The sequence below is a fragment of the Jaculus jaculus genome, chromosome 9 (assembly GCF_020740685.1).
Source record: "Jaculus jaculus isolate mJacJac1 chromosome 9, mJacJac1.mat.Y.cur, whole genome shotgun sequence".
Classification (NCBI taxonomy): Eukaryota; Metazoa; Chordata; class Mammalia; order Rodentia; family Dipodidae; genus Jaculus; species Jaculus jaculus.
Window position 1 is genome coordinate 81,319,132 of NC_059110.1, and position 21,258 is coordinate 81,340,389.

A 21,258-nucleotide genomic window follows, 5' to 3' on the forward strand; every position below is an offset into this window, starting at 1 on the left:
GGAATATTTTTTTATAACCATGGAAAATGTTAATAAAAACTAAATAAATAAATAAATTTTTTTTTAAAAAAGAAATGCCTTAATCTCCCAACATTTGACAATTTTCCCACCTATAAGAATTGGTCACTACATAGAAGCACCTTGGGGAGCTGGGACCAGGTCTGACATCCACAGAAGGAGAGTCATGTGCTAGCATGAGGTTTTAATAGAGAAGTGAGCTGCAGAATCAAAGGACAGGGTCCGAGAAAGAGAACTCAGAAGGCCAGTTTACTTGATCCTCCCATACAGAGGAGAAAAAGAACACAGCCCAAGCAGCCTGGAGGCCTCGGCCAAGTTCTGCGGCTGGAACCCCATTAGCAATTTCTAAGAAGCTGGGTTCCCCTTAGAAGCCACCACTCAGAAGACCAGGGCCCCAAAGACCTATGGAAACAGGTGATGGATACCTAAAAGCTGGCAACTCTGGGTTCCCTAAAGAGAAGCAGTGACTATCTGCTTCTTACGGCTAAGGACTTCACCCAATCATCGTCTTCACTGTCACCACAACCGGCATCACAGCCCAGTACTCTAACATCAACTACATGTGGGGAACTCCATTAGCTACTTGGTGGATTACCTCACTGCTGCTCAAAGAAACCCTGCAGGGGGTCACTATCCCTATCACACAGGGGAAAGACTGTCAGGGAGACCATGAACTTACTCCAAATATCCCTGTAGAAGACTGGAGGGTTGGCTCAATGGATAAAGTGCTTGTGATGCAAGCATGAGTACCTGAGTTCAGACCCCCCAAATCTCACATTTAAAAGGGAGGGGTGAGCCGGGCGTAGTGGCACACACCTTTAATCCCAGCACTTGGGAGGCAGAGGTAGGAGGATCTTTGTGAGTTCGAGGCCACCCTGAGACTACATAGTGAATTCCAGGTCAGCCTGAGCTAAAGTGAAACCTACCTCAGAAAATCGGAGCGGGGGGGGGGAAGGAGGGAGAGGGGGCTGGAGAGATTGCTTAGTGGTTAAGGCATTTGCCTACGAAGCCTAAGAGCCCAAGTTCAACTCCCCAGTGCCTACAGAGGCCAGATGCGCAAAGTGATGCATGTATCTGGAGTCTGTTTGCAGTGGGTGGAGGCCCTATTGAGCCCATTCTCTCTCTCTATATATATATATATCTGCCTCTTTCCCTCTCTCCAATAAATAAATAAATGCTTTAAAAATTAAAAGTTAAAAAATCACAGTAGAGGGCTGGAGAGATGGCTTAGCAGTTAAGCGCTTGCCTGTGAAGCCTAAGGATCCCGGTTCGAGGCTCGCTTCCCCAGGTCCCACGTTAGCCAGATGCACAAGGGGGCACACGCGTCTAGAGTTCATTTGCAGTGGCTGGAGGCCCTGGTGTGCCCATTCTCTCTCTCTCTCTCTCTCTCCCTCTCCCTCTCCCTCTTTCTCTCTCTGTCTATCGCTCTCAGATAAATAAATAAAAATAAATTAATTGATTAAAAAAAGTTTAAAAAAAAAATCACAGTAGAGCAGTGTGGAAGAGAGGCTAAGGCACAGGCTTCGCAAAGAACACACAGGCAGGCTTATCTCTTACCTGCTGTGAGACCTTGAGCAAGTAATAAGTCCTCCTGTGACAATCTCAACTACAGATGCCAGAAGGGATTCCACTAGAGCAGCAACTCCAAATGACTGTCAGGAACTGCCCAGAGCTTGGTTGGAAGTTTCTGAAGCAATGTGGAAATCTCAGCAGGGTGGAGGGAAGTATCATGCTCCATTACTGATCTTGACCACAGAGCTGAACGATGAATGACATGAACACCACATACTTCCCTCTCTTCATCTAGAGAAACACTGTGGCTTATAGAGACCATACAAACATATGGGCACACTTCTTTTTTTAATGTTATTTATTTATTTATTTATTTGCATGGAGAGAGGAAGAAAGAGAGAAAGAGAGAATGAAGAATTGGCATGTCCAGGCTTCTTGCCATTGCAAATGAACTCCAGGCATATTCACCACTTTTGGCATCTGGCTTTACAATGGGTATTGGGGATTCAAACCCAGGGCATCAGGCCTTGCAAGCAAGTGCCTTAACCACTGATCCATCTGTCCAGCCCACACTTCTCCTTCCTTTTATTTATTCATTAATGTGTGTGTGTATATGGGTGGGTAGGGGTGTAGTGTGTATGTGTGGTATATGCACGTGTATTATGTGCCCGCCTACAGCAGTGTGCTCACTAGTGGTGGCTGGAGGGGAACATCAGGTGTCCCCTCCACTCTTCCACACATTCTTACTTGAGCCAGAGTCTCTTTACTGATCCCACAGCTTGCCATTGTTTCATAAGCTGGTCTCTGCTCCACACAAGACTGGCTTTAAAGATATACATAGTGATGCCCAGCTGTTTATGTGGGTCCTGGTGATCAAATTTTAGCTGTCTCTCAGGCCTCCTCAGGCCCTTGTGCTTGCACAGGAAATGCTCTTAATTGCTGAGCAATATCTCCAGCCCCATGGGCACACTTCTAAGCCAGCAGATTTTTGACTAAGACACCAAAGCAATTCAGTGGGGAAAGAAAAAGGTCACTCTGGTAGATGACACTCGAATGATAGGATGTCCACATAAGAATAAGTGGGCCAGCCAGGCGTGGTGGCGCACGCCTTTAATCCCAGCACTCGGGAGGCAGAGGTAGGAGGATTGCCATGAGTTCAAGGCCACCCTGAGACTCCATAGTAAATTCCAGGTCAGCCTGGGCTAGAGTGAGACACTACCTCAAAAAACAAAAAAGAAAGAAAGAAAAAGAGTAAGTGGGCCCAGCTCTCACATCAAGCCATACTCAAGGTAAATGGAGATGGATCCCTACAGGTTCAACACGATCAGTCATCCAAAAAATGAAAATTAAACCACACCTGCTCTAAGTGGCTAAAATGAAAAGACTGACAATGACCAATCTTGGTGAGAGTATGGAGCACCAGGATTCTGATGGTGTTGCTGGTGAAAATGTAAAATGACACACACTTCACTTCTGAGCTTGTTACACACTGAGCCATGAGGTTTCCCCTGCTCAGTTAGGGCCCCGTAGCTACCAGCAGACTTGTGGAGGGTCAAGGATGGATGTGTCAGGGTAGTCCCAGAGGACCCAGCACAAAGCCAGCCACACCATGGGTCTTCCTAAATGCTTGCTGGTCCTTGAGGGCATGAAGGACAAGGCCCTGACGGCAGCAGTGCGCCATGTTCCCAGGAGCCATTCCCCAGCTTCTCTCACAGCCCACCCTGCCCAGCCTCAACTCGAGCTCTGGCTGGGAACTGGGCTTCCATTCAGCCCATCTGCTCAGCCTCTCTTGGGTTGCTTTTGCTCAGCTTCTTATTAGGAGGGGGGAAAGCTCCCCTTGGAAAACAAATTGTGTAAGGGTGCGGAGACTGTATGGAGGCCAGTTGCAGCAGACATGGAGAGGGAGAGGCAACTACACCCCAGCATCCCCTCCCCCGGGAAAAGTTGTCCCAGTGTATGTGGGAATAATCCAGTATTCTGCTGAGGTACGAGAGAAACACAACTACCTTTAATAGGACCACAGACAAGTCATTTCCCACTTGTGCAATTCTGTTTATCGATAAGAGAAATGGATGTCTCTGGCGCTCTGGCTCCCAAGCTAATCCACCAAATCAGTCTCCAAACACACTTAGCCTGAGCCACACTGCTAAGGGAGCCAGGTGTGGCTTGCCTCTGCCCAGGTGCCTGCTGGTTCATGAACCCACGAAGCCAAAGGAGAGGTACCTCGGACATTAGTATGCAAAAATGATCTGGAAAGATGAGGTGGCCATCTTTGGGGATGGGAAAAGTAGATCTGCTAAAGCATTAGACTCAGGCAAGTCAAAGGAGGTAGAAGCCCAGAGGAAGGGCCTCACCACATTGGTTGGTGTGAGGTAAACACTGTGGTTGCTTCAGACAAAGCAGAAAATGTCCTAGCCACAGACTAAAACCACAACCACACACAATAAACCAAATGTCAGTGACAGACCCCTAGATGAGGTACAACCGACAAATGAACATGAAACAAACCACGAATGGTTCCAATGCAGACAGAGTCTTCTTAACAAACCTCACAGCTTCCTTGGTCCCCAGCTCCCGCCCTACTTTTGGAGTCTAGACACAAAAGTCACAGGCCAGAAACCTTCTGAGCTGAGTTCAAAGAGGAAAGGGACAGGGTGTGTGCGACAGGGGGTCCCTTCTGGTTGTAGCTTGGGGGGGTCCCTAAATGTTGGGAATCTGCTCTGAGCCTGCCTGAAGCCCCTACCTTGGCAGGCCCTGGCCCTGTGATGGCCAAAGCAGAACAGATACCTGATTACCCCACCCCCACCCCACAAACACACACACACAAGGACTCCTTCTAACCTTTGGCTACCTCCCTTCAACGTGTCCATGCACTGGGTCTCTCAGTCTCACAAGGACTGTCTCCAGCCGCTGACCCTCAGAGCTCCACTTACTCCTCAGTACTGCTATCTACAGTCACCCCACAGCCCCAGAACCAGCCTCAGGGACATCCCACCGGACACCTGGCCACTCCCCCCAGGGAGCCCCCTTGAACTCCACATCATACTTGGCTCTCCACAGCAGACCCAGCTGCCCATCCCTTGCCTGAAATGCTCCTCCTCCCTCTGTGTCTATGTGCAGCCTCTTCCACAGAGGCCCCAGTGCCACCCTTAACCTGGGAAGACAGGTTCATGTGCCACCCCAGAAACCACTCTTCTCACTCTACCCCCTCCCTGGAGAGTTGACCCATCTCTGAGCTTCAATTCCTTTCCCTGTGAGAATCACTCCCAGAACCTGACCTCCAGCCCAGAACCTCTGCTAAACCCAGCCCCAAGTACCCAGCTGCTCACTGGCATGCTCATCATTCCTATCTCCACATGCCCAACTCCACACTTACAATATGACCCTCTTGTGGCACCCTCCCGCAGAGAACATGGACACTACTAAGTCCAGTCTGCTCCAGATCTGCGAGCCACTGCCTATGCTCCCCAAACCCTCATCTCATCTGCCTGTGGCCTGGGAACTCAGAGTTGTGGCCACTTCCAAGTAACTTCACTGGCACCTCAGGGAAGACTCATTCCCTCCTCCTGGACTCCTGCAGTGGCCTCCCTTACACCTCCTAACTTCCTCTCTGCTCTCTCCCCACAGCATCGTTGCCCAGGGCAGTTGTTCAAAAGTCCTGTCACAGTCAGGCGAGAGAGTGCACACCTATGATCCCAGTACTTAGGAGGCTGAGGCAGGAGGAATAAAGAAGTGGGGCCTAGATTAAGCCTGGGTCACACATTGAAACCTTGCCTTGAGAAAAAAAAAATCCATTATCTTAATCATTCAGTGACTTTAGTGCCCTTAATTAAGAAACACTCAGAGGGTAAATAGGTAAGAGTACTTGCCTCAGAAGCATGAGTCCTAAGAGGGCCCAATTTGCCCTAAGCTCAATCTCTAGCACCCACATAAACAGCTTAGCAGGGCCACATATGGCTACACCCCCATCATGTGAGAAGCTGAGACCTGAGAATCTCTGGGGCTTGCTGGTAGCCAGTTTGACTAAACATGGCAGCTCCAGGTTCAGCATAAACAAGCAGATGCGCAATAGAGGAGGACAAGGACACCAGTCTCCTCTGGCCTCTGCACATATCTGCACACACAGATGTGTGTGTACCACACATGCACAATAGTACAGAGAGAGAGAGGAGGGCAGAAAGAAAAATTGAGATCTTTAGCAAAACTTCCAAGTGTCTGCTTAATCTAGGCCCCACTTCTTTATTCCTAATTCCGAATGTTCCCCCCCTCCTTCTGGTCTTCCTCTCCCACCTCCTCTGCCACCTCATGTTTCTCAAGTTGCCCTGTGCCTCCAAATCACTCCAAATACTAGCAAGATGCAGATCTGACGCAGCAGTCCTGGGCAGAGTCTGAGATTCTACACTTCTGCGCCACTTATACTGCAAGTGTGGCTGGTCCCTTGGCCTCCCTTTGCATAGCAAGGATCTCCCACGTTCCAACCACTCCGACTCCATTTTTACCAGCTGACCTACCCTCCCATCAAAGAAACCCTACACCCATTCTCCCTGCCCTGGGCTTCTCCTTAGAACACTCACCACACCCACCTGTACATTCCTCATTCTTGACATCCACTTTTCAACTTCTGGCTCCCAAGATGAACTAAATGTGCGAAGACAGCAGGAGCCACAATATCTTGTTAGTTCCTAAGTCACCAGCACCAGGGACTGGGCCTGCCATACCCATAGCATGCACTGTAGAAAGCTGTGGGCTTGAGGCTGAGAAGCCGTCTCAGCAGCTAAGGCACCTGTGTGCAAAGCCTACTGACCTTGTTTCGCCCACACCCACACAAGCTGGACCCAAAAGAGGCTCAAGCATCTGTCATGTCCATACATTCATACAGACATGCACACACATGCAAATAAACAAAAAAAGTTAGAGCTGTGGGTTTTGCCTGTCCAGTACCCACTCCCTCTTCTCTCCGTAGTGCTTCAATTGTCCTTAGTGGTGCCATTCCTCCCTACTCTCGGTCCCTGTAGCACAGGTAATGAGACCCAGGCCTGGCTAATCACAGCACTCTATCTCTCTGGACATAGTGACTGGTTCAGGGACAGACATGTGACCCAAGCCAAACCTTTCTCTCTACAACTTTTGTTAAAAATACTGAAGAGCCAGGCGTGGTGGCACATGCCTTTAATCCCAGCACTCGAGAGGCAGAGGTAGGAGGATTGCCCTAAATTCAAGGCCACCCTGAGACTACATAGTTAATTCCAGGTCAGCCTGGGCCAGAGTGAGACCCTACCTCGAAAAAAAAAAAAAAAAAAAACTCTTGGAGAGATGGCTCAGTGGTTAAGGCACTTGCCTGCAAAGCCTGACAACCTGGGTTTGACTTCCCAATACCTAAATATAGTCAGATGTACAAAGTGGCGCATACATCTAGAGTTCATTTGCAATGGCAGGAGGCCCTGATACACCCATTCTTTCTCACCCTCTCTCCTTCTATCCCTATCTCTCCTTGCAGCTAAGTAAATAAAAATATTTAAAAAAAAAACTATTGGGGGACTGGAGATATGGCTCAGCAGTTAAGGCACTTGCCTGCAAAACCTAACAACCTGGGTTCAATTCCCTGATACCCACATAAAGCCAGATGCACAAAGTGGCGTATACATCTGGAGTTTGAAGCAGCTGGAGACCCTAATATGCCCATTCTCTCCCTTCCCCTCCTCCCTCTCTCTTCTATCTCTCTGTGCTTGCAAATAATTAAAATTTTAGAAATACTTTTTAATCTAAAAATTTTTTTTTGACTATTGGGGAAAAGATACTCTTCTTTCCTAGAAGTTACTTAGCCAGTAGGAGCTGCTATCACCATCTCACCATCACAGAGAAAGAGCTTGACAAAAAACTAAACCAACACAAGAGAGAAAGAGGGCAGATCTCCCACCTGTAACCATATCTGTAGTTGCTGTTACATGGGCAGAAAAGGTTCCTAAGCCAATGTGAGTTACCTTCCTGTCACCTACAACCAAGAGTCCTGACTAACTCGACATTCAAATAAACAATGGGTGTTGAATGAATTAAACAAGCATGTGAAGTAAATCCTGCCAAGAGAACTCGCTGACTCTCCCTGGCTTCCTGCACTGTCCCTGTAAACCCCCACGCCCACTCTGCCAACCACAAGGCTGAGTCAGAATGACCACACACTCCTCAGCATTATGCTGTACCACAATCCCACTCCAGCAACTGGGTCACAAACCCTAGACTAGGCTGACAAAGGTGGCCTGGCTTCCAGTAGTCCAGGTACCCCACCATGTAGACAGGAAAGCTGTTCTGTCCACCGTGTGCCCTGTGTGCATGTTGCCCACCTCTGTAAGCCTGGCCTAACCAGGGCATGCCCGGCTGCACCGTCCACAATCCCAGGTAAGCCACTTGACTCTGTGTGAGGTAGGTATCTGCCACGAGATGGTGACAGGAAGGTAGATGGTGTCTCTCTACTTCCTGTAGACTGTCAGGGAAGAGGGGATCTACAGGGAACAGCCTAATCAGATCCCCAATTACTTCCTGAGAATCACCCCGGAACGGAATTCCAGCTGACCTAGATGGCCTTTCAGGTGACTCAGAAAGCAAGTGACTTCCTCAGAGCCAGTCCTCACCTGACGAAGTATGGAGGAGGGAGTAGAGGGTACCTGGTAGGCTGCCTACACTGAGCCAACAGCATTCCCTGAGGGTCAGATCAGGCCTGGTTGGTCATCTAACGGGAGGGTGGCTGAGAGGTGAAGCAGGAGGCATATGGAGTTGAAGACACACAACTGACTTTCCCAGGAAGGGGAGGGTCCTAGGCCTGGGGTTCCAGGATATGGTCTCTCCAGTATTTTGGAGGGGAAGGGGGAATGAGTTTCAAGGCATGATCTCACTGTAGCCCACGCTGACCTAGAACTCACTCTATACTTCCAAGCTGGTCTTGAACTTACAGCAATCCTCCTACCTCCGCCTCCTGAGTGCTGGGACGGAAGGCACGCATCACTGTGCCCAACTCTTCAGTACTTCTGACTGAAATACTAGTAGGAGAAGAACCAGAGGTAGTCCCCAGCCAGAACCCCCAGGGCAGCTCGACCATAGGGACCGAGACAACAGGGCAACTCTCCCACAAGGACTGGGTAACAAGCCCATCCTCGGAGGCCAGCAAATTAGCATACAGGTACTGTCCAGGCCCTAGAAGGGCCCATCAATCCCAGACAGTGGCCCCTTCATTCTGTCCTCTCTGCTTCCTTCAGCTTGGACCCCTTGTTCCCAACCCCACCACCCCCAAGGCCTCTTCTTGCTGATTACACAGCATCCTGTAACCCCATTTCAGCCCACTTTTTTACCACCCCTGACATAAACACCCTGAATCGCAATCACCCTTTCCTCTCCTTGGCTCTGCACAGTTTAACTGGATACTGTCTGCCAAGGTGTTCGGACCTCCACAGCCAGCATTGGGACAGAAGCAGCTGGGCCTGGAGCCAAAGCAACAGCAAGACCTCAAGATGATTCCCCACATGGCCCCTCCCTCCCTGCTTCCTGATGCTGAACCTCTTACCTTCATGGTGGGGGGTGCAGTGAGGGGAGGGGACAGTGGCCGGTCTGGGAGTGTCACATCTGAGCTGTTGGCCAGCTCCTGCTTCCTGTGAAGAGACCAGAGAGCATAGAAACCATGAGATAGGTCCTGTCCACACCTTCCCTCTGTGATCTAAAAGTGAGGACACAGTTAGCACACAACAGAAAAGACTAGAGTTGACCACACCTTCACTGGGATGTACTAACACCCAAGCAGAGCTGCTGCAAGGAACCGCAGCATCCCCCGGAAACTTGTGAGACAAGCTAGTCCTTGGGTTCACACCAGAACCCCAGGATGGAAGCCAAGAATCTGTTTTACCCAGCTCTCCAAGTGCTTCTGACAGACCCAAAGTCTTAGGACCACCAGTCCAAGAAACTCCAAGGAATAGGGTCAGAGGGAGAAGGGGAAAGAGGCCAATGTGTGGGATTCATTCTCCCATGGGCACAGGGACATGTACAACACACGCACGCACGCACACACGCACGCACACACGCACAGGCCCTGGCCAGAGAGACGACCTTGGCAGGACAGAGCTGCCTTCTGTGGAAGGTGCAAGTAAAACTTATTTTAGTCCATGTGGGCTAGGATCAGGGAGAGGCAGCTGAACAGTTATGTCACCATGGCAATGTGATTGCAACAAGTTTACCACTCTCACACACTCCTCACTTCCCATCTGGCCCTTGCTGGTGACCAGTGGGGAGCTTGCTGGCTGTCCCATTACCAGCCAGGCTGCTCCACTGGAAGAGGCAGTCTGAGCAAGTTGTGCAACAGGGTCCAGCTGGGTAGAGCCTGGGGCATCCCCATGAGGGCAGGGGACTCTGGTGTGCCCGGAAGGAGAAAAGAAAGGCAGAGTTCCTGAGAGTCTACCAACACCAGAGTTGGCTGTCACGGCCCCTAGTTTCACAAGAGCCTCACCTGAAGCAGCCAAGCTAGCCTGACATCTGCGTCCTGTTAACTGACCAGGACCTGCATTGCCGCAGGAGAGAATGCGCTTTACCTAGTTGCAGCCCGCAATCTGCCAGTGGAGGGAGAGAGCCCTGACCCTGGCCTTCTTTATGAGAGAAGTCCACATTCCCTACTGCCCAGCATCCCCTCCCCCAACTTTCCCGAGGGAAGCCCCGGCCATGCAGCCCAGGCACCTTCCCATCCTGACCGTCCCAGCCCACAGACCGGCCAGCCTCACACCTGCTGAGAGGCCAGGCTGGGCAGAGGGCCATGCTGCCCAGCACAACAACCCTTGCTTCCCTTGCAGTCAGCCATGCGCACTGTCCTCCAAGCAGTCAGACAGAGAGGCCAGGGAACATCTGCTTGGCCCAGGATCCACATGACTCCATTAACCTCAATCCTTCTCTCCTCCAGCTGTCTCCACCCTTCCATCATCGTTTCTTCCTGGACCATGGTGACGGGACCTATGAGAGTTGGGCAGCGGGAAGTCCTCCTCCCTCTTGGACCAGACTGTAACTAGTACAAGAGCCAGCAGGGTCAACTCAGCACGTGTGTGTGTGTGTGTGTGTGTGTCTGTGTGTGTGCACACACACACACACACAGGAATGCTGCAGCTCTGCTTGCCTCTCAGTGGGAGCCACCAGCTTCCCCAACTGTGTATGACCTCAGCTGTGCCTAATATAGGGTCCTGCCTGCTGTTCTGCCCTCACGCAACAGAGCTGCCCCAGCACAGCCTCCACCCTCAGCCGACTGGTCCTCTCCCAGACAGTCACTGCTCCCCGTGAAGGGTCTGGCCCCTGAGAGTCGGGAGGAGGAGGGGAAGGGACAATGAACAAGGGCAGAAAGCACCACCCTCAGGTCCCCCAAGGTGAGGACAAGGACAACTCACCTGGGGGCTGGGAAGGATGAAGAGACAGCCCCTCTCCCCCGCAGAGGCCACAGGGCTGCTCTGGGCTTAGCAGAGTGAGGACTTCTGATCCATGCCCCTGGAGATAAGTTTATGGACATCCTGACTGACAGCAGCCCTGGCCCTCCAAGCACGTACCCCAGAGGAGGGCAATGCTGGCAGATTTGAATGGTCGCTGGTCCGCCCTCCTACACATACTCAGTGGTGCTGCATCCCCAGCCCTTTCCCCTGCACCAGCCTGTTTCTCTAGGTTGGTGGAAGAGTACCCGGGACCAGTGCCCAGGGAGTGGTGAGGACCATCCTGTGGGAGGGAACACAAGGATTTCACAAGTGACACCTGCAGCAGGGATGGACACCTGGAGCCCACAGCTCGGGGGCTGCCCACGACTCCAGAGGCGATGTGGAGCGGGCAGGTGCATGAGCTGTCCTCCACATGACCAGAACTCAGGGTACACACAGACCCTTACTTATACCACTTGACCCTGCCCTCCCCACTACTTAAGAGCAAACTGACTTACATGAGTTAAACTGTGCTCCTCCTCTGCCACCAAAAGAAAGAAAAAGCAAAGGGAATGTTGACAGCCTACCCAACCTGCAGTACTTGTGAATGGAGCCTTACTTGGAAATAAGATCTCTGCAGGTATAACCAAGTCAAGGCTATGGGGTACACCCTTCCCATGACTAGTTCCTTGTAAAAGGAAGGAGAAGACGGCTATGTAAGAATGCAAACACACAAAAAACGCCATGTGATGGTGGAGACAAATGGATGAGTGACGTGGCGGCAAGCAAAGGAACACCAAAGACTGGCCGCTATTGGAAGCCAGAAAAGGCAAAGAAATACTCTTCCCTGGAGCCTACAAAGTAAGCGTGGCCCTGATCACACCTTGTTGGAGTCCTGGCCTTCAGAATGGAGAAAATAAATGTCTGTTGCCTTGAGCCAGCTTTAGAACTTGGTAATGGCAGGCCCAGGAAATATATAGCTCAAGTCCTCACTTCTAACCTTGGCCCTGAGCTTAAAAGACCAAAATCAAGGTGAAATTCCTGCTTCTGTTTTACCACCCCTGTTCTGATCAGCTGTGCTGACATTGTCTTGCCCCAGCCCTTGTTACACTGACATTCACATGTCATTCACACAGCCACCCCAACCCCAGGACCCCAGGCCAAACCCAGTCACCAGCTGGTACAGAGATAAGATTAAGAGCTGCAGAACTCAGTGCAATTCCAGCTATTTCTCTCATACTCAGTCAACATATCACACAGGAGTAGGATTCCATCAAGGGATAACCTTGAATCTGCTCTCATTTGTTCTAAGTGAAAGGTAAATGATTAGCAAAGGTGACAACTTTCTTGTGAGCCAATGTTGTGACACTGAAATTAAAAATCACTCCCCACCACCACTACCACTGGCTGAGACAAGTACTCACGTAAGTTTAAAGGACACGTGGCCCCATATTCACTCAGGAACCCACGGGGACCCATAAGAGGAGGTGTTGGTGATAGGGACAGGCTGGGGAGGATGGAAGGGATGGTAGAGAGGAGGGGGGAGAGGAAGAGTGCGCACTCAGCTAAAAGGGAGACAGGCATGAAAGGCGTGAATGGGCATGTCACTCGAGTCCTGGAGGTGCTGTCCATCTCTGTGCCACCACAGGGCAACATGAAACTAAAGTTCCCCACTCTGTGATTTAGCCCCTAAAATCACAGGAGGTCCAGGGGGTAAAGTGGAAGATGCAGGGAGGTCAGAGGATGTCTTAGCTGGCTTTAGACAGATGCAATCTCAGCAAGAAAGGACAGAGGGGTCTGGAGTAGAGCTGACTCACCCAGGAGGGGCTGAGCAGGGCCCTGGAGAGAGTCCCCCACAACAACACCCAAGTACCTGGGATCCCACCATCACCATTACATAGCTCTGCCCCAGACCCCCGAAGTTACTGAACACACTGCCATGGAAAGTGCCCTACACCAGGAATCAAGAGACCCCTGGGTTCAAGTTTGGTTCTAGCTCACCTGTCTCCAAGTCTTCACCTGCAAACACAGGAATAATAATGGTCTGAGGAATTAAAGTAATAGCTATGAAATAAAAACATGAAGTCTTAGACAAATGTAAACTGTGGTGACAATAGCAATGATTAAACTCATAAAATCATAACATGGTCTCCAAGTGGACACAGAGAAACAAGTGGGTCCAGAGCTGATTAAGAGTCCTGGGAAACATCACTGGCATCACATATAAGCTCTCAGGATCATAGCCACTGGTTAATAATCAACAGCAGGAAAATGCCCACCTACCAACAGATGGCCCTGGGGCCAGGTACAAAGCCACAATCTGGCAGAGAGTTCTCTAAAACCTTCATCTCCTACCATCCCAGCTCCCAGACGCCCCACCTCGCACAGCTACACTTTCTTTGGTCTTCCAAATAGCCAAAGTACTAGAATACAGGCAGTTGGCTAGTACGAAAGCATCTCCGGAAAACCAAGCAACAAAACAGGATCCTCAGTGGCAAAAGGGGGGAAGCAGCCCAAGTGCCCAGCAGCCCATGATAAACCAAAGGCAGTCAGTCCATGCAATGGATAGTGTTTGGCCACAACGGGAATGAAGCACGGGTACCCGCTGGGACATGGCAAACCTTGAAAATCCTGCACTAGGTGGAGGGAGCTTATGCCCAGAGCCACATACTGGATGGTCCAGTTTTTAGGAAGAGCCTGAAACAGCAAGATCCAGAGACAGAAAGGAAGTAGATTAGTGGTTACAAGGGCCTTGGAAGATGCCAGAGTGAGCACCTGGTCATAAGGTAGCAACATGGCCTGGAACTAGACTGTGGTGATGGCTACACAACCTCATGACTGTATTGAGGCCTATGGAATCATATACATTTTCTTTTTGCAGGGGGCAGGGGATGGGTGTTGAGATAGGGTCTTACAATAAGATCTTTCTCTAGGGCTGGAGAGATGGCATAGTGGTTAAGCGCTTGCCTGTGAAGCCTATGGACCCTGGTTCGAAGCTCGGTTCCCCAGGTCCCACGTTAGCCAGATGCACAAGGGGGCGCTCGCGTCTGGATTTCGTTTGCAGTGGCTGGAAGCCCTGGCACGCCCATTCTCTCTTTCACTCTCTATCTGCCTCTTTCTCTCTCTGTCACTCTCAAATAATCAAATAAATAAATAAAAATCTTTAAAAAAAAAATAAAAAAAAAAAAGATCTTTCTCTAGCCCAGACTGACCTGAAATTCACTATGTAGTCTCAGGGTGGCCTCAAACTCAGGGCGATCATCCTATCTCTGGCTACTTGGTGCTGGGACTGAAAGTGTGCACCACCATAACCAGCTTCTTTCTTTTTTAAGAGATGGAGGTCTCACTATATTGTCTAAGCTGGCCCAGAACTCAAGCAGTGCTCCTGCCTCAGCCTCCCAAGTGGATAGGACTACAGGAATGTACCATCATACCTGCTTATCTCTTTTTTTCTTTTTTTGAAGTATTTTTAAATATTTATTTATTTGGGAGAAAGAAGCACACATAAAAAGAGAGAGAATATCGGTACAACAGGGGCCTCCAGCCACTGCAAACAAACTCCAGAAGCATCTGCCACCATGTGCATCTGGCTAATGTGGGTTCTAGGGAATCGAACCTGGGTCCTTAGGGTTCACAGGCAGGCACCTTAACTGCTAAACCATCTTTCCAGCCCACCTGCTCATCTTTCTACTTCCAAGCTACTATTGTTTGTATATCTTTTTCTGAGGTAAGGTCTCACTTTAGCCCAGGCTAACCTGGAATTCACTATGTAGTCTCAGGGTAGCCTCCAACTCACAGTGATCCTCCTACATCTGCCTCCCCAGTGCTGGGGTTCATTTTAAATATTTATTTATTTGTTTATTTGAGAGACAGGGACAATATGTGTGTGTGTGGCACAGCAAGGTCTCTTGCTGCTGCAAATAAATTCCAGATGCATGCACTGCTTTGTGCATCTGGCTTTATGTGGGTACTGGGGAAATGAACACAGCCAGCAGGTTTTGCAAGCAAGTGTCTTTAACCACTGAGCCATATCCCAACCCCATTATATATATTTCAAAGGATGAATTTGGGGATGGAGAAATGGTTCAATAGTTAAAAGGTACTTGTGTACAAAGCCTGATGGCTCTGGTTCAATTTCCCAGTACCCACTTAAAGCCAGACGCAGAAAGTGGCATATGCATCAGGAATTCATTTGCAGCAGCAAGAGACCCTGACGTAACCATTCCTTCTTTCTTATTCTCTCTCCTCCCCCTCCCCACCGCCATGAATAAATCTTTTAAAAAATGAATTTTATGGCATATTAAATACATTTCAGTATTTTAAAAAGGAACAAGAAAAGGGGAGCTGGAGCCATCCAATTTCTGTCATTCCTGTGCTTACCTTCCTCTCCAACGGCTTTTTGCTATTGTTGTTTTGTTTTTCAAGGTAGAGTCTCACTCTAGCCCAGGGTGACCTGGAACTCACTCTACAGTGGCAGGCTGGGTTTGAACTCAAAGTGATCCTGCTACCTCTGCCTGGAGAGTGCTGAGATTAAAGGTGTGCGCCATCACCATGCCTGGCTTCCAATTGCCTTTTTGTCCACTGGGCCCACTGAATAACTGAACGCATTCTTGCTTTGTGGCAAAGGTGGCATGTGCTCAGGATGCAGGAAAGGATGGAGGGGCCTGGCAGGGCTGTGCAGCACAGCCATGCATTTGGAGAGATCTGAGAGTTCTAAGTTTTCACACGTCTCATTCAGCCTACAGAGCCAGTCAGGCCACAAATAACAGTCTAAAAACTAAAACAAACCCAAAGGCTCCATCACGTGAAACAAGCAAAAGGAGTCAAGTCAGGAGGGCTGGAGAGATGGCTTAGGGATTAAGATGCATACCTGCAAATCCTAAGGACCCAGGTTCAATTCTCCAGGTCCCACGTAAGCCAGATGCACATGCTGGTGCATGCGTCTGGAGATCGTTTGCAGTGGTGAGAGGCCCTGCTATGCCTATTCTCTCTCTCTCTCCCTCTCTCTCTTTCTCTAATAAATAAATAATTTTTTAATTTTTATTTTTAAAAAAGGAATGACGACTGGCCTCAGGACAGTCATGAGGTGAGGGGAGGAAAAAGGGAGGAAGGAAGCCGGGCATGGTGGCGCACGCCTTTAATCCCAGCACTTGGGAGGCAGAGGTAGTAGGAGGATCGCCATGAGTTTGAGGCCACCCTGAGACTCCATAGTAGATTCCAGGTCAGCCTGAACCAGAGTGAGACCTTACCTCGGAGAAAAAAAAGAATAAAGAAAGAAAGGGAGGAAAGGAGGGAAGAAAGGAAGCAGGCAGACAAAGGGACAAAGGGAAGAGAGTGGCTTGGAAGTCAAAATGAGCTCCAGCCAACTAGCTCTAGCTCTGCTGTCAGTGCAGAGATAGGTAGTCTCTCAACTCCGTACTCAACTCCTCATGCCCTGAGTCTTAGTTCTCATGGTCACAAGAATCATGTGATCACTGGGCCTGAGATACAGACAGCACAGACTTGGCCAGTGGAGGCTGAGGACTCATACTCAGAGAAGTCTGCCAGGCCATCTACATAGACCCACAGCCCAGCTTATTCATGTGCCCCTCATTCCAGTACCCAGCGATGCTGAGACATTGCCATGGGCGAGAAGAAATATTTGAAAACATCCATCTACATTCACAGTTCAGACTGGAAAGCCGGGCAACTGCCTAAAGGGAGGCCAGCACTCAGTGTGGACAGCGGTTCAAGTGCACTGACTTGAATACCCAGCAGGCCTGAACTTGAATCCAGACTCGTGAGTTCCACAGCTGGCTGCAGAAGTAGTTTATTTCCCATCTCAGCGCCTCGGCTTCCTCACCTGTGAAGTGGTGTTATGCTCCCCGCCCCTCTGTTTTGAATAATGTATCTTGAGTACGGCCTGGGGGACCCTTGGCACAGTGCCGGCGTACGCTGGTTGTCGCTCCGGCTGCAAGCAGTGGATCTGGATGAGGAGGCAAAGACTAAACGCCAGGCAGAGGGCAGAGGTGGACAGCGACAGGCACAGCTACCAACCTTGGTAACTCTGAACCTGAATGGGGGCGCGGGGTAGGATGTGAGAGCCTCATCCCAGAAGGGCACCCCAGCTTGATCTCAAGCCCCTGGAGAAAGGCACAGAGGCGAGGGCTTGAACATCAGCCCTGCCGCGCGGGGCCCACGTACCACAGGAGGAGGAGGAGGCGCCCAACAGAACTGGCGGTGTGGGGAGGGCATGCGCACAGGACCCAGAGCCAAGAGGCTGTGTGACAGGGCAAGAAGGTGGATCCTGTTCCCTGGACAGACCCTTTGGGAAGGAGCAGGTGTGTTGCTCACCTGGTGGCACCCAACAGGGCTGACCTGGAAGTACTACTCTAAGGTCACCCAGTACAATACCGGACCTCTGGTGACTCATACCTCCCCAGTGGCAACTCCCACTTCCAACTCCATGCCATGTCCATGGGTGCAGCGAGCAACAGCCCTGGGAAAAAACATCAGATGCCATCCAATAACCTAAACACCCGGGGACACTGACTGGGGCCTGGAGAGTTGCAGAAGTGCCCAAAGTTCTCCCAAGAGAAGCCAGCTCAGGCCTGGCGTGCTCGAAGTGAGCAGCCAGGGGTGGCTCCTGAAGAGACGTCAGGAAGCACAGCTCAGGTACAGATGGATGTTTGCAACGCACCTGAGTGCCAGGGCCCTACATGAGGGAAGGAATGGCAGGGGAGGAGCAGACAGATGTCAGAGGCCCAAGGCTACACGGCTGCACAGCAGGTGGCTAAGTACACTAGGTAGATTCTGCTACAGGCCACACCTCGAAGAACAAGATGCACCTGCACATGAGGACCAGGGAGGACAGCTGCATGCAGGTGGCTGTGATTTCTCTTTGGGTATGCAGAATGCAACTGCCACTACCCTTCATGGAGCACCCCAAAGCCCTAAACTGGGACAAGGGCAGAAGAAAGGGCAGTAGCCAGAAGGCACAGGGCACTACGGGAGCAATGAGTCACAGAAAACCAGCTGTGCCCACTCTGAGCCTCCAGTGAGCTACTCACTGGCGCAAGTTGGGAAGAGAAGCCTTCGTGAGAGCAACTTCTAGAGCCGACCAAAGCCTTCTGGCTCCCACACAAGCAGGTGGTAGCTCCAGGGACCCAGGGAGGACCTGAGGTCACAGTAGGAAAATGAGAGAGGCAGACCACACCCTCAAGATCTGACTCCAATTCCAGTGCTCTCTCCTGGCCCACGTGCCCCTGCAGGGGATGAGGAAGGATCTCAGCCAGTGCCTTCCTGTGCCTTCCAAGTTCCAGGTTGAGGAAGTTGGGGTGGGTGTGGGTGGGGATGTTTGCGTTACTCATAAGCATCTGAGAAGATGGTTCAGGCAGAAGAAGCAAAACTCACACACTGGGTAGCACTCCACACCCACATACAGGACACAAAGAGATACAGAACAAAGTGATATGGAGCCCAAGGAATGGGAGGGCCAGGGCCTCTTGAGATCAGCTAAGGTATCCCAGATGAAGTGACAGCTGCCCTCCAAAGGCAAACAGCAGCAAACAGTCCACAAGGGCTTCTCATTTACTACTCACCGTGATCCTGAGGAAACACTATTGACTCCATTTTGCAGATGGAAAAACTGAGGTTTAGAGAGGTTAAGTAACTTTCCTAAGGTCATGTCACTGGAAAGTAACTGAGCAAAGCTTGGACTCAGGCAGTCTGGCTCCAGAATCCATGACCTTGACCACTGCCAGTTCTACATCACACTGCTTCCCTAAGGGGTCAGCAACCCTGCTGACACTCGAGGTGGTGTAGGGCAGTCCGCATTGCAACAGTCATCTTTTTACAGGAGCCGCTCCCTGCCCGGCCATGCTCACTATCCTTTTATGGTAACAGCTCAAAGTTGCCTTCAAGAACAAGTCCATTAAAGTGAAACAGCCAATTTAAGGAAATTGTTCGGTAACAGACAGAGGTAGCAACAAACATGACAGGAACAGAGAAGAGGTCTAAGGACACAGGCACTAAGCAATCTGAACTCTACCTGGCTAGTCTCCAAGTCAGAGTCAGGGGCTCTTCAGGGGTCCACAAAGAGGATTTCAGGGCAGTGGAGAGAAGAAGGCTGGAGGCGGAGAGAGGAAGGAAATGGGAGGGGTTCCCCTGTGCTTATGACCAGAGAAATGAAAGCATCAGATGCCCAAGACACTAAAGGGGCAAAATGAAGAGGGTTTGGCCATTAGAGGGAAAGGAGGAAGACGGTTAAATGCCAAGAGATTCAGGTTGCAGAAAACTGAGCGACGGATGTTTCAACCACAATAGAGGCAGCGAAAGAGAACTGGGTCTCCAAAGACAGATACTAAGACACTCGTTTCAGACACAGAGGGATGGGAAAGGAACTCAACCCTACCCAGAGACAGGTATAAGAAGGGCAAAGGTGGAGGTGAAGGGCAAGAGAGGAGAATAAGTTTCAAAGGGGAACTCTTACGACTAAAGAAACAAGAAGGGGGCTGGAGGGATGGCTTAGCGGTTAAGGCATTTGCCTGCAAACCCAAAGGACCAGGTTCCATTCCCCGGGACCCATGTTAGCCAAATGCTCAAGAGGGCACACGCGTCTGGAGTTCGTTTGCAGTGTCTGGAGGCCCTGGCATGCCCATTCTCTCACTCTTTCTCCCTCTTTCTCTCTGTCAAATAAATAAATAAATAAGATATTTTAAGAAACAAGAGGAACAGAAAAGGATGAGTGCCAAGACGGGGATGGCAGGCAAGTCACCCACTACACCAGAGGTTCCCTCCCCAAGCACTGGAGGCATCCCTACCCAGTCACACCTGGGCCCTCCAGCCCTTGCCACACGCTGCATCATTTGCAAACTGCCAACAGAGCATCTCTGCTCACATGGTCAGCACTTCTGCTTGGCACTACCTGGCCTCAGCTGAGGAGCTACATCATGGTCAGAGCAAAGGCAGCCAGCTCACAAGGTCACAGACAGCTGCAAATTCAAATACAAAAGCACCGAGACATAAAGGCATAGAAGACATTTCCCCAGCCTGCTGGTGTTTCTCAACCTGGATGGCAAGGACATGAGTGCTCATTTTATGATTCGCTCAGTTTGGGTGTATGACATTTATCACAATAAACATCAGTTGTAAGTAGTGATAAGTGTGTTCTTTCATTTCCCTTAGGAAATAGAGAGACGTTTTTGTGCCTGCGCTAACTTCCGTGATGGGCATGTCACACTGACCACATGCATTTATCTCACTTTTTTTCCTCTGAAACTGGATCTCATGTAACCGAAGCTGATGTCAAACTCACTCTATGGCTGAGGATGACCTTCAACTTCAGATCCTCCTGCCTCTACCTGCCAAGTGCTAGGATTACATGCGCGCACAATCACACATAGTTTATGTATGGTTTATGCAAACGCCCAGGGTTTTATGCATGCTAGGCAAGCATTCTCCCAGCTGAGTTGTATCCCGAGGCCTATTTATCTCACTTCTTCTAAAGGCCCTGAAAACAACAGTAGAGATAAAAGTGTGAACTGACAGACATGTAACAGAAGAGGAAGACTTGCTTGGTCTATGGAAGTTGTAGGTGTTCAGAAGACAAGCAACGAACACAGGTGGAACTGCCCCTGTCACCAAGGAAGGTGCAGGCATGTTTTGGGCTGGAGAAATGGTTTAATGGTTGAGGCACTTGTCTGAAAAGCCAAAGGACCCAGGTTTGATTTCCCAGTACCTACATAAAGCCACAAAGACAAGGTAGCGCATGTGTCTGGTGTTCGTATGCAGTGACTAGAGGGCCCGACATGCCCATATTTCCTCACTCATCCCCCCCCCCCAAATAAAAATACCATGTTTCAGCTGGGCATGGTGGCGCATGCGTTTAATCCCAGCACTTGGGAGGCATAGGTAGGAGGATCACCATGAGTTCAATGGCCACCCTGAGAGTACATAGTGAATTCCAGGTCAGCCTGAGCTAGAGTGAGACCCAACCTCAAAAAACCAAAAAAAAAAAAAAAAAAAGACACTATAGGGAGCTGGAGAGATGGCTTAGTAGTTAAGGCACTTGTCTGCAAAACCTAAAGAACCAAGTCTGCTTCTCCAGTACCCACATAAGCCAGATGCACAAGATGACATCTGCATCTGGAATTTGTTTGCAATGGCTAGAGAACCTAGTGTACCATTCGCACTTTCTCTCATAAATAAATACAATATTTTTTTAAGTTTTTTTAAACAAAAAAGCCACTATAAAACGGATGTGATGGCACACACCTTTAATTCCAGCACTCAGGAGGCAGAGGTAGGAGGACTGCTGTGAGTTCAA

The 21,258-nt window shown here is 50.1% G+C and overlaps 1 protein-coding gene across 6 annotated transcripts in view; it reads right to left on the reverse strand.

The window, feature by feature from the left end:
• The window catches only part of Rap1gap2 (RAP1 GTPase activating protein 2), a 277,672-nt gene that overhangs the window by 129,998 nt on the left and 126,416 nt on the right, over positions 1-21,258 (reverse strand). For all 6 annotated transcript variants that reach the window (XM_045158300.1, XM_004667836.2, XM_045158299.1 and 3 more), the window contains one exon: positions 9,083-9,167. In XM_045158300.1, the coding sequence (XP_045014235.1) occupies positions 9,083-9,167 (85 nt within the window). The remainder of the gene's footprint in view (positions 1-9,082; positions 9,168-21,258) is intronic.